This window comes from Buceros rhinoceros, unplaced genomic scaffold (assembly GCF_000710305.1).
Source record: "Buceros rhinoceros silvestris isolate BGI_N320 unplaced genomic scaffold, ASM71030v1 scaffold39125, whole genome shotgun sequence".
NCBI classification, from domain to species: Eukaryota; Metazoa; Chordata; class Aves; order Bucerotiformes; family Bucerotidae; genus Buceros; species Buceros rhinoceros.
This window is the reverse complement of record NW_010411865.1, coordinates 1-14,113: the sequence shown is the minus strand read 5'-3', so window position 1 is coordinate 14,113 and position 14,113 is coordinate 1. Positions and strand designations below refer to the sequence as shown.

The following is a 14,113-nucleotide window of genomic DNA, read 5'->3' as shown; positions in this document are numbered from 1 at the left end:
GCGGAAATTTGTGTCTCCGCACTTGGGAAGGCCGCCCTGGCCAGAGCGCAGAGCCCAGCGCGCACAGGAAGGGGTGTGGGGACGGATCGCAGAGGGCTTGGGGGCACCCGCACCCTGTGAGCGCAGGTAGGAGCGTGGGGCAAACAACCAGGGGCGGAGGAGAGCCCTGCCAGGCGTGCCAGGAAGGCTGACGAAGTCTCATGTCCCCCTGCCCTCCTGCCCAGGAGAGAGCAGGGTGCTCCGCTGCTTGCCGAGCACCTTCTCGCTTCCTATTTCTTCCCATCCGTGCCTGAAACGGAGACAGAGGTTTTAAACTCCGGCAAAAGGTTTCCCCACACCAAGTGAGCTGTGGTTCACATGCTGTATTTGGTGACTGTTCAGGGAAGTACTTTTGAAGATGCCGATTTTCCTTTAAAACAAAATGCAGTTTAAACAGTGAAGTTGAGAGAAGGTTTGAATAAATCACTTATTTTGAAAAAAAAAAAAATTACAACAGCCACAGTAGCTTTGAATTCCTGACAAATTCAAACAGTTTCAAGCACCTCTAAAAGGATTAACGGTTTGGAAAATGAAGAGAAAAGAAATTAGATAATTATTTTGGTCCTTTTAAAGGACCTTTTTAGAGGTTTCTTAGAACCACATATGTTTGCATTAACATTTTTAAATCTCACAGCTATTTAAAAATTACAAAACCCTATGGTTACCGGAAAATGTCTTCTTACAGCTCTGTTTCCCACTGGTTTGAAAATGTGTATCAGATAGTCTCAAAACTTTCTTTCCCAAGCCATTTGCTTCATTGAACTAAGAGATCATTGATTCAGAGGCTGGGAGGACTGGAAGGTTTCCAGCTCTGACGCTGTGCGTTTTCACATCCAACAGCTATAGATCCAAGGTGCTCTCACACAGACCTACTGAAGGCAGCGAGTTACACCAGGCATAAATCCCCACGGACCATTTGGATTGCAGCTTGGATTATACATACCACATGGGTCAGGGCCCTGTGACTTGGCTCTATACTAGAAAAAAAGTGATTCAAGCCTGGTTACCCCGAAAATAAAGAAGAGTTGTGTGTGAGGTTGGTGCTGGGTTAGTAACTAGGTCGTAACTCATTAACTGTACGTAGAAGCGCTTGCAGGCTTCCGTTATCCAAGTCATAAAGCACTCCTAAAATATAGGAAACAACAACAGCTGTGGTTACAGTTGGTATCTTACTACCCTGGCTCCAATGCACAGTGTTGGCTGGAAGGGATCTCTGGGGGTCACTAACCCACCCTCCCACTCAGAGAAGCATGTTGCCAGCAGCAGCCGAGGCACTCACCTAGGTGCTGGCTGGACCAGCACCCAAATGTTGAAAATATTCAAGAACAGAGACGCCACAACACCTCTGGCTGTGCCACTCTCTCAGAGCAGGATTTTTTCCTAAGGTCTAACCTTGCACCTCCCAACTTGTAATTTGTGGCTGTCATCCCTTGTTATCTCCAAAGAGAGTCTGGCTGTAACATCTTCAAAATTCACCTTCAGGTAGTTGCTGGCTGCCATTAAATCACCCCATTGTCTCCACAGAACTGAACAAACCCACCTCCCTCAACCTCTCCTCTTAGCTTGTGTGCTGTAGGGTTGCTCATCATCTTAGTAGCCTTCCACAGGATGATGTTCTCAGCATCCTTGAACTGGGAGGCTGGAAGCTGAAGATGGTGTTCCTGCTGCTGCTTCACCAGCAACCGCATAAGGACTTCCCTGCCTGCTGGATGTACTTCTTGTGTTTCCCAGCAGGTGACTTGCTTTAGTTTGGAGGTGAGCTCACATTCAGCTTGATGTTCATGTAGGCACCAGGTCCTTTCCAGCATGGCTGTTTATCAACCAGCTAGTGCCCAGCCAGTGCCCAGGCAGTACCAGTGCATGGAAGTTTCCTGCTGCCCATGCAGAACTTGCTCCTCCTTCTTGCTGAACTTCCCAAGGTTTCACTCCACATTTCTCCTGAATTCAAGTTGTACAAGATGTCAACCCTGCTTTCCAATTTAGTACTGCCTGCAAAACAGTGTGCTAGCTGATAGTAGAAAAATAAGCATAGCACTTGTCAAATAACAAGATTTTAGTCACAAAATGGGAATCTGGACAAAATTATTTTACCACAGTAGAAAACTGCAGACAAAGGTAGAAATGCAACGCTAAGGGAGACTCAAATCCTCTGAGGGCACGAGCCGTACCTAGAATCAATCCAGAGCCCATCCAGTACAATGAACGCTACCTAAAATGAGCACAATCCTTAGTGTGCCTTAGTTAAGGATTCAGCAGTCCAAAAGCTCTTCCCTTAGTAATTTTATTTCGACACTTTTGTGGATAACATGAGAAATGTGGGACCCATGAACGTCAGTGGGAGAGCTCAATGGACTTCTCCAGAATTCCAATTCACTCAATCAATTCAATCGTATCAGCTGCAATGGTAGTTCTTATTTTCCTTCAGGAACTTAAACTTCAGCACTGATACTTGATTTTGGAGGAGTGTTTGTCAGTCGAGTTTTGCTTGAAGATGCTAAGCCATTCCAATATCTAAGCCTAGCCAACTACACTGATAAAGACAGGCCTGATCCTGCAAATGGTGAAGTCAACAAAAATACTGGCATTAATTCAGGGTTTATGAATTATGAAACATTATTAAATGCTCCGGGACAACTCAACATGGAAGCCAAGTAGTGTCAAACCTGGATAAAAAGTATATATGCTTTCCTTGTGAAGGTTAACATCAAGAGTTGGCTAGTTACTCTCGATTATTTATTTGTTTGTTGATTTATTTTTGCAGTCTCACAGTGTGATGTTCAGCTGCACTGCAGTGGCTTCCATTCTGAGGTTATTGTCACATGGGAAAAAATTGGCTGAATTATTTAGCATGAGATCAAAACTATTCATCAATTCACCTCGAGCTAAAGCTCTACACTGCAAATTGAAGAAAGCTACCACTGAAACCCACAGTAAGTTGTGATGGCAGATACAGCCTGGAAATCCAGTATTACAGGATGTCCTATTTGAAATAAGAATTGGATCAGTTCAAGATGAGAGGACAGTAGCCTAAGATGTTTCTATGACCAATACTATCCCTGTAAGTTCATTTCATGTTGCGCCTGATTTTGTGGAGTGTGCTTAGGTGTTTACATTTACACATGTGTAGTCCACTAGTTCAAAAGTCTTTATAGAATTTATATCTTGAGCATGATGAAACCTATTTTTAAGGCATGTCATTTTTACAAATTACAGATTTTTACAATTTACAGATCAGGTTGTTTTGCTGTTGCTGTCTGTCTTCAAACCCCTCATTGTGGGAGATATATTTTAGTTAGATATTCATCATAGTCACTACTGAAAGTAACAATAGATATGTCTTCAGCTAAGGCTCTAGCAGCCTCCTAGAAATTTTGGTGTAGTAAACTTACAAGCAAGACGTGATGTCTTGCTGTAGAGTGAGGGATGCAGGGAGTGACCACACTGTCAGGACCAATGTTAGAAGCCAGCTGTCCTCAGACCCGTGTGCAGGTGAGGAGTTTCTCCTTTTTAATGTCTCATTTCTTTTCTAGAGAAGATAAAACAGCCTGGCAGTAACCCACATCAGCTTGCGTTTGCCTCATTTCTGCCATAAGACACATGTCCATGGAATGAACACAATCAGGTACTCTGCACTGGTTGGGTTTTGTCAAGCAGTTTTGTTCACTCTGACTCTGGAGAAACTCCACAGATGACACTGGGAAGCACAACATGATGAAGGTTGAGGAGCGTTACCAGATGCCTGCAGGCCTTCCAGAGGGAACTCCCTTTGGTTTTGTCTGCTTTGGGGGGAAACCATCCCAGGAGATGGCTCCATGGACTGAGGTCCACACAAACTTCTTGGTTCCGTATGCCCACACTGGGGAACTGTGGTTTAGCTGCTCTGTGGAAACCACAGTAAGCTCCACCATTGCTGATAGCAATTTAAAATAAAAGGCTGGCTGTTAGTAACGAAGCTGTTGCAAAATAAAAAATATTGTGCTTATTTGAAGGTTAAATGTTTGCCATTTCTAACAGCAGTAAATGTTTTTGCCTAGAGCTTCCCAGCTGGCTTCCTGCTCTACTCTGACTCACTGTTTTGTCACACTTGAAAAGTATTTAAGCCTAGAAAAATGTTTGAAGTTATTTGTCAACTGTTTCGCAAACACAGTTTAAAAGGTACTGCAAGACATGGTTGTGTTTTCAGCCACAGCTATCAAGCCAGATATTTTGTCAGGCAGGGAAACCCTGTGGAGTTTTTTATCCTGAGAAAATGTGATCGGCTTCAAAGAGTAGCAGGATGCTATCTGGTACCAAAATGACACTAAGAATGGCTTTGAAATCTCTTCCTCATAAACAGTCCCCATGGTTTCCACACAAGGTTTTGATAAGTTAGAACCTAAATCCCGTATGAAAAAGAGTGATATAAGTTCTGCACAAGCTGCATGCTGTATTTTAGCATAAAGTTAAAATGCCAGTAATTTGATTACCTAGTGTTTTGTATTCAAGATTACGATCTTTCTGCTTGGAAGTTTAAAATTCTGAAATATGCTGAGAGATAAAAGATTCAGTTGAAAATTGATGTCTGCCCTGTTGGATGAACAGCTTCTGGACAGACAAGCTCACATTATTGCACATCTGGCAAACATGATGTTAAAATATTCTGCCTGGCTACAGTCCTTCTTGTGACTGTGAGCAGGGCTGGAGTAATACGATGTAAAGTTGACATTTCCAGGTCAAGGCACAGGCATGAACAAACACGCTGTGCACACTGTGGATGGAGAGTCCTGTCCCAGAACACCCTTTGACCATCCAGTGCAGCCCACATCTTCACCAGTGTAGATCAGAGGCCAAATCAGAGCAGAAAACTTTCTTACCCAAACCACACGATCCTCAGGTACTTTGGTGCTCGTGTGTGTACCAGCATGTCCAAATCTGGCTCTGTGGATATTTGTTAGCAGTTACCATGGATTTCAATCTTCCTTGGGTTTTGGAGCACTGGACTGCATCTTACGCACCAGGGGCAGTGATGTGCAGCCAGCTCTGATGCTCTCGTTTTTACCCAGTGAGCATCCCCTGGGCCAGAGGCTTTGTGGTAGAGCTTTTCTTCAAACATCATTGAACCTCAAGCACCGAGGTGCCATTTCAGCCCAGGAGATAAGACTAGCTCTACTTTGAGGTAAATCTAAACCACATACAGTCTAGTCATGGGGTTCTCAACACCAACTGCTTTAACAACTCAACCCCCTCCTACTGTGCTTCATTGATGGACGGAGCCTTTGAAAGGTGTCAGTGCTTGAACCCTGTATTAATACATGAAAACAATGATAACATTTGTCTCTCAGAACAGTAATGTTTAGTTCGGAAATGAAATAATAGGAAAAAAACTAAGAGAAAAGGGTAGACGGTAAAAAGTCACTACTACGAAATGTGAGCACAGTTAATTTAAATTACCTAAAATAATGACATATTACAACTATATTATAAATACCTTAGTAATAACATTACTATAATACTGTGCAACATTACTGTATTTAAACAAATTGCTCTGTTTTATTCAAATGCAAGATGAGACACATAAAAAGGTCATGAACATGAATATATTTGACTAGCTAAGAACTACCCAAGCCTCGTAACTGAAACAAAATAGGCAGCAGAAAAGTTCTAGACCATTAGATCTGCTACCATTGTACAAGGTTGCATGGAAAGGAAGAGGGAGTAAAGGAGCAAATGAGATTCACAAATCTTTGTTGCAGCAAAAACTGAGCTAATGCAGAAATCTAGGCTAGACCCAGAAAGTCTTTTCATTTGGAAAATTTAAAAACAAGGTCATGAAAAGAAAATATTAGTAAGAATGAGAAAGCGGGGGCAGGGGAGTGGAATAAAAATGAAGCAAGGAGCAGAAGTGAGATGCAACCAGCTTAGTCAGAGCCTCTATCTGAAAACCCAGTGGTTCTCAAACATTATTGTGTGGTTCGTAATCAAATTTGCATCTAAAAAGTGAGAATAGTTGTTTTCAAAAGCAGCTATTCCTCTGGTGCCTCAGGTGCAATTTTCAGTCCCAATAATTTCTTTCAATTCAGAGTCAAATGCAAATGCTGAAGAGTTGGCTTGGAGCCAGCTAACAGGTTTCTTTCCCCTCTCACCGATGTAAATTAAAACCAAACTTCTAGTGTTAGAGAAAAGATCCAGACAATCAAAACTCGAACATCCCATTTCATTCATGGATAATTGTAAAAAAATCAAAGGAAAACAAGCTCCACAAAGTTGCCACTGAGGCTTTTACTTTTTAACAATATCCAGTGTCAGTTAGATACTTCTTAGTATCTGGGAGCCCCAGAAACAAATCCCATCTCTACCACTTAGGCTTACACCACAGGAAAGATGTGAATTATCAGTCTGAGGTAGAACTGAGAACAAGCAACTCTTCAGCTCTGAACTCCTAGTTCATTTTTGTCACTCCTCTAAAAAGACAGTAACAATTGTTTGGCCCACAAATGTGCTGGAGGGGTGTCTGGGAAGAATTCTGGCAATGAAAACTGCAGGGTGAGTGCCAAGTATTATTAATTTGGAAAAGAATGTGCTACCACTATTCTAGAAACATGGCAAAGACTGATCATTAAGCTAGACTGTTAAACCTGAAGACAGGAAACATCATACCTACCAACCTGCTTCACCACCTCCTCACCTAATCATGGGGTGTCATCTCCCTCCCCTCTCACTCCTACTTACGTTTCTCCTCCCCAGGCTGACCAGGCAAATGATCACTCCTATGCATTTCTCACGTTATCGCAGCACTTAGGAAACCACCATGGGTCCCTCTAGATATGGTACAAACACAGCTTTTGCCCTACTTCTTGAGGTGAATCGCATCTTGTCCTATCAGTTCTTAGCCCTCAAAGAAGGGACATCCCACAGTCATAAGAGCCAAGTCCCTGTTTTCAGCACCAGCTGTGCGAACAATAGTTGATCTTCAGAACCCATCTATTCCCCAGACCTCACCACCTCACCAGTAGGTTTGAGGAGAAGCCACCTGGGTACCTGTGTCTTTGACTCGCCCTACAGCAATGTAGTTGTGCTTGGTATGCTCCACATCTCCCCTGGCAGTGTGGTTGGTGTCCATGCGGAAGAGCAGCAGGAGTAAAAGTCCAAAGCCCAGACAAAGCTCACTCTCCACATTGCCCCAGATCTCAGGCCCCCCAACAAACCTCTCCAGATGGCATGTTGGGGCAGCAAATGGGACCTTCCATTTCCCACTGCAGGGAGTCTCCAACTACTATCACTCTTCATTTTCCCCTGCAAGGTTCAGGCTCAGATGCTTTGCTGGGGGGGAGCTTCCAGGCCCTCCTCTGCTACCAGAGCACTGAAGCTATTCTGTAGCTGCAAGTACTACTTCTGTCTCAGATACCTCCTCCAACCACCCATGAAGTTTCAAAGCTATCCTTTGTCCGGTTTTATGCAGAACCTAGAAGGATCCACATTTGTTTCCTAAGTGGTGTGGTAATACAAAACATACTAATGATTGTTTGGTATTACCTGACTGTAATAACGGTTCAAAGTGAGAGGTTAGTGACAGGTTATTTCAGGTTCCATGCTGCCTCTGTGGCTCTTTGACACTATGATAACTCTCACGTATGCAGAGAGGCTTATTTATGTTAAATTTTACTTTATTAAACCAGGCTAGATATTGAATTGTGGCCTTGGCTTATGAACTGCTCAGTTTAATGAACGGACTCAGCGTAAGGCATTTTAAGGCACCTTTTCAACTGCATTACAATCTTCTGCCGGAACTTAGAATCACTTTGTGACAGAGAAGCCTAAGATAATGTCAAGTTTCACAGTAGCACATTTTCGTCAGAAGAACATTTTGTTTTCTTTGGATTGTGACATCTTCATCACTGGCTGAAATATGGATCAGATCTGGCTGCTGCGACATCTGATAAAAAAGCAGTACGAGGATATGAATGAAACAACAAAGGAAATAGCTCCCTATTCAAGCATAATTTTCTTCTTTCTTAGAAATATTGATCTACACTTCTGAAGGCAGCTAATCATTTTGATGTTTGATTTGACACATCACAACAGGCTCAAGACTTCACAGCACTGAAGTTCAGCAATCTATAAAAAAACAAGATCTGCTGTATGGATGGATGAGACACCACACAGTGAGCCTCCCCAACCACAAGGCACTTTCAGAGAAAGGCAGTAAGTGGGAGAAGCAAAAATAAATGCAGTAAATTCAGTAAATTCAGCAAAATGGGTATATATTTTTTTTCTTTTTGTATCTTCTAATTTCTCCTACATCTTTCTCCTTCATTTCTTTCAGTTTGTATCCCTGTGATGCTGAACTGTGTTCTCCTCTCTCCGATTCTCTTCAGGAACTACCCACCTTAGGTTCTGTGTCTCTTCTTCCTTTCCTCGTCTGTGCTTCCTTTTCCTTACGGTGGTCCTTTCCTTCTGGCACTAACCACAGGAGGCTCATCTTCTCTCCTGACACTTCTTTTTTGTCCATTTCCATAACCTGTACCTATTCCATCTCTATTAGTATTTTACCACCTCATTTCTTCCCCAGACCTTTACACAGAAGAGGGTATGTGAAAGGAAATGGTTTGGTGAGTTTAGGAGCTGAAGTCAGACTGCTCTCAGTTTTTCTCCTGTTTTGTATCTTTTCTGCCATGCCTTCTTTCATACCTGCCTATTCTGCTGCAAAGCAGGCAGTGCAGCTGGTGAGCAGAGCACCCCTTGTCTCTAGCAGCAGTCCCTGGGAATTAAGGTATATCTAAATTCCCAAAGGAAACTGAGCAGAGCCCATAAATGTCAGTACCTAATCAATTTGAATCAATCAATTTGAATAAACTGCTTTGTTTTAAAGCTGTTCTTCCCCCACAGATATTAATGGGAAACAACAGTGATCAGGATCTTTGAAAACTGCCTGCCTTCACAAGAAGCCTCAGGTGCAGGAGTTTTAAAACAATGCCAATGTCTCAAAACTCCGAGGCACTCTTTGGTTGCATTTTCTATGGTGTGGCTAAAATTTTCTTGGCTTAAGTACATACTCAAAGTGACTGCAGTTAATACCTGGCATAGATTAGGCCTGCTCTATAACCGAAATGTTTCTACAAGTACCCTCTCTAAAGTAAAGGCAGAGTGGCAGATGACTGTACTGGTTAAACGCTTCTTATACGAGCAATAACTTAATTCATGCTGCTGTTGTGACTAAGATGACACAAGATCAAGGTAGGAAGAAAGAGGTGCTAGTCATGCAGCTAGCTGTATTTTTAAACTGCTAGCCCCTGAGAAGGTCAGAAGAAGCTTCATTTAATGGCAAAATGTGCTGAATTCACATACTCTGCAAGCTCATGGCACTAATAATATTCCTCTTGCAAAGCTAATGAACTCTGTTTCCTTAGGGTTGGAAGTTTTCACCTTGCACTACAAAGTCAATAAGTTTCACTGAAAGAGAGAAGGTGGGCACATTGAGAAGGCTACGCTGAAATCGACCAGCTCGTAAGGAAAAGGTCTGCTCCACAAACACCACGCTCCACTGACTCTAAAGAAAGAAACACCTGCCCCAGAGCACCAGCCGACCATTGCAGGCAAATGCTAAAACACCTGAAATGATTCCTAGGTCAATCTCTTTGTGGGAAGTGTGTCACAAGGAGAGATTTTCCAAACACTTGGATTGGTTAAGGCTGGATGTTAAGAAAGGCAAGTAAAGTACATTATCTACGTGAAACCAACACTCACCACTCATCAGTAGGAAACAAGTGATTATTCCACACCTTTACAAAAGGTTTCAGAATATGAAATAAGGTCACTCAACACAGCAGTCCTAAGCAGGTTTCTTAGGTAAAGATTTCAAGTCTTTCGGCCACTTTAGACTAAAGGAAGAGGTGGTTTAGCTCTGCAAAAAGATGCCCAGTGGTGATTACTATAAGGCCATATAATTAGTCCAATGAAAAAATAACACTGAACAAACCAGATTTGCAGTCCTGTGAGATGTCTATGAATTATAAAATAACATTACCCTGAAATTTTAACATGAGGTGTTATAGTGTAAGTTTCTTACTATTGACTCTTACTTTTCATTCCTGCATGCCTTGAGTAGAATTGAGGCTGTAACAGCAAACTGTTTCTGTCCTGGGACACTGTGTTCAGGCTTCCAATGGAGAAATTCTTCTTTTTCACACTCCAAATTCCTTCCAGAGTCACTGTTAATAATTTGTCAACATAATACTGTTATAATTGATTACTTCAACCTGTCCTAGAATTAATGTAACTTTTAAGACAGTCCCTTTGGTCTGTACAGTAATTTGAAGCAGTTAAGCAGAACACGGTACTCCTTCTCCGTAGCTAATGAAAAGAGTGACATCTTCAGAGAGCAGTTCCGACTGCTGAAGGTATACAACGCTCCCTGCTGTCTGTAGAACAGCTTAGGACTGCCAGGCTTCTATCTGAAGCAAGAGGCAGCTGATCAATGATGTACTAGAAGCAGCAGTACTACCATGAAGGCACTCAGCACAATTTATTTGGCATACTGAAATAATAAATGCTCTCATAAAAAGACAGCAGAACAAAAAAACCACTACCACCCACCAAATTAAAAATTACCAGAAAACCAAAACCAAAACCAAAACCAACAGCACTGCAGCAGGACAGAGAAGCTAATGTATTTTGTGGAAAGGTTACAATCTACTAGCTATCTAATATACATAAAACAATAAACTTGCTAATCATCTAAACTGTGTAAACCAGTAACCATCCGACCTGACAGCTGCTGTCTATCAGAGACCAGGCCATGTAGGGAGCACCTCGGATTCTCCAGATGTGTGCTGATGGAAAAGGAACTAGGTATTTGCTGAATAATCTGTACGCCAACATCTATTTGACCTTATTATACGCAGTGCTGTTATGCTATGCATGTAACATATGGCACTATCCGTACTATTTACACACTGAGCTTGTTACACATCCGTCTCATACATTCCTGTAACAAACATTTTTGTAGTGTTTCGGTATTATCTGTAGTACTTTAAGCCTTTGCAACATACATGTCATTGGGGCCTCCCCAGAAATCATGAAAACATAGCTGGTAGCAGCCATTCATATGATCAGACTGAAATGCTCTAGATAATTTTTATCCATGGGCAGATGGATGCTGTGAAATGTGGTCACGTTCAGCTCTTAACTAATGTTGGACACATGAGCAGATTGAGCAGACTGATGTTAACATCTGCAATTCAGCTGCTTGTCCAGAACCCCTTTACAGTCAACAAGGAAAGAACGGGCATTCTAGAGCATCACACATGCAACGGTAAGTATTCAGGATGAGTCAGAATTGCTTTTTTGAAGTGCCTATTTTTCTCCCTTTCCCACAAACAGAGCCTACGCAAGTCGTCCATTGGCAGGGCTGTGCCGTAATTGCCTAAGGAGCCTAATCACAGTAACAGAGTTGCACGTTAAAATGGTCTTTACATCTGACAGGATACTGATTACATCAACTAATGTATGTACATTTTTGTCTGTGAATCCAACTGTTTTAAATTCATTACATTCAGTGAGTTTAGACTTGGATCTCAATCCTACAGAAGAGAAACCAAACTTTTTAAAAAAATCCAAATTTCGAAACAAAGGGAAAAAATGCTGTTATTGCATTAGTGGAGGATGTGATAGTTAGGAGGTACAGTGGTGGGCTTGTTCCAGCAAAGTGCAGCTTAATAGAACCAAGGAATAGCTTCACTCTGTGGAAGAGAATGTGGGGCTACCGAGTGGGAACTGTGTATTGGGGAGTAAAACCTTCATGGATTTAGGAGTAACAGTCAACAAACAGTTCAAGGTCCTAGTGTTAACGTTAGGTCTGAAGTAAGCAGATGATTCTCTCCCTCTACTGGCTTCTAGTGATACAAATACTAAAATACCAGGCTCAGATTTGGTATCCCCATTTTAAAACAGGAGGCAAAACAGTTAGTGAGAGGAAAGAGCCAAAAGCAAATACACATGTAGGTGCCTTCTCTGGAAGAAAATCCTGGATTTTAAGAAAGGCACTATTACATATCTAAGAAAAGCAAGGAGCTGAATCACGCAAATCCAAATTATTAATCAAGCTTTTTGTTTGTTTGTTTGTTTTCATTACAGCAACCACTACTGAGGGAAGCTGTGGAACAACCAGCTTTACTCAGTGGGCCCTGTAGAGGACCCAATAAAGCCTAATAAAACACAACGGCTTGGCTGTTAAAGGCAAGAAGACCTTGCAGTCAACCAGATAAGATGACCGACCCTTAACCATCACATACTTCTGAAAATTAGTTTTCTACAATTAGATTAATAGACCTTATGGCTGCAGGAGACCACCAGCATGATGTAAGTTTTGTCTTGTATGGGTCACATGGCTTCACAGAATCGCAGAATCATCCCGCTGGAAGAGACCCTTAAGATCATCGAGTCCAACCGTTCACCCTGCACTGCCAGGGTCCCTAAACCATGTCCCTCAGCACCACACCCACACTGCTTTTAAACACCTCCAGGGATGGGGACTCCACCACCTCCCTGGGCAGCCTGTTCAGGCTCATCCCTGCACCAGCACTAGCAAATGAACTTGGACCAGGGCTAACAGTTTAAGTGCCAAGTATATAAAACATGTGTTAAAAATGGTGAATCTAAGTGACCTTTGTTAAATTGTTCCAGCATTAAGTTATCCTTTTGTTAAAAACCGCTAATTGTTTCTACTCCAATCGTACCTCATTTTCACTTCAACTGCTCAGTTTAGCTGGACTGAACACCTTGTTTCCTCGTAAGACTTTCATTTTCCTCACTTGCCTACTGTAATCAAGCCTCTCCGCATCCTTTAAGCTGCCTAAGCAGACTGATTTCTAATTGCTTTCACTGTTTTCTTGTCCTTTATTTATCATTCTTAACTCTTCCTTTTCAACACTAACTTCAGTTTCGATTGGCAGAAGGGGACACAGTATTCTAACAACTACAGCAATTCTTTCAAAGAAAAGGGTAACAAAACTTCCCTACTGCTTGGCATTTGTTCCTGGTTTTACTAAACTGAGAGATCATATGGAATTATCCATGTCCTCTGTGGTCCTGTAATTTCAGGCTCAAAAAAAAAAAAAAGGAATAAAGACTTTACACAATCTACACATTCTGTTTCTAAATGTTCCCCAGGCTATTACAGAGCTGTTCTTTTAAAAGAATAGTTTTGCCACAGGTCCTGAAAACAATTTATATTTCATCTGCCCTGACAAACACTTTCCATTTGCTGATAAGGAGGATTACCTGCAGCTGGATATTTAATGTGGCACACTTCTTTCTGAAAATTAAGCTCCTCTTCAAGTATTTCTTTAACTCTCCTAGATGGCTCTACATACACAAACTTCTTCCCTGTTAGTAAAACATAATACAGAAGAACCAGTTATTTTAAATCCCCTGAATGCTCATGTGCTTTGCTGAATGTCATGCAGAACCACAGAATGGTTTGGATTGGAAGGGACCTTAAAGATCATCTAGTCCCACCCCGCTGCCATGGGCAGGGACACCTTCCACTAGACCAGGTTGCTCAAAGCCCCATTCAACCCAGCCTGGAACACTTCCCACTGGAAACATCCACTTCCCTGGACACCCTGTTCCAGTGTCTCACCACCCTGGCAGTGAGGAACTTCCTTACATCCAAGCTAAACCAACCCTCTTCCAGCTCAAAGCCATTACCCCCGACCTATCACTACACGCCCCTGTAAACACCCCCTCCCCAGCTCTCCTGTAGCCCCCCTTTATGCCATTTTATGCTGCTCTACTTCTATTTTCATACACTTTAAGACAAGTAATTTACAAATCCGCAACAGCCTTCAGCCAGGCCCTGCTTCCCAACACCCAGCGATTCCTCAGCCAGGACCATGGTGGGTAAACCTAGGAGGGGAGTGCTGGTGGGCTGCAGTGCGGTGAGGAGAGGGAGCCAAGGCCGCCCCAGGACACTGGGGGAGACAGCTCCCCAAGGCAGGGGTCTCCAAGGAGATGTCCTCGCTGAAGATGTCCAAGGAGCTGAAGAGGGTTCAGGGCACCTCAGGGCGGCAGGGGAGTCCCTGCCTCACCGGGCACT

At 42.6% G+C, this 14,113-nt stretch overlaps 1 protein-coding gene across 1 annotated transcript; it reads right to left on the bottom strand.

Annotated features, from left to right (window-relative positions):
• Positions 1–10,097: 10,097 nt before the first annotated feature.
• On the bottom strand, positions 10,098–13,401 carry LOC104493474 (chromosome unknown open reading frame, human C11orf97; the record flags this gene model as incomplete). Its single annotated transcript, XM_010136153.1, has 2 exons — positions 10,098–10,226; positions 13,297–13,401. Coding segments are annotated over 2 exons (234 nt in total), but the record flags the coding sequence as incomplete, so codon positions are not given.
• Between the last annotated feature and the right edge of the window lie 712 nt (positions 13,402–14,113).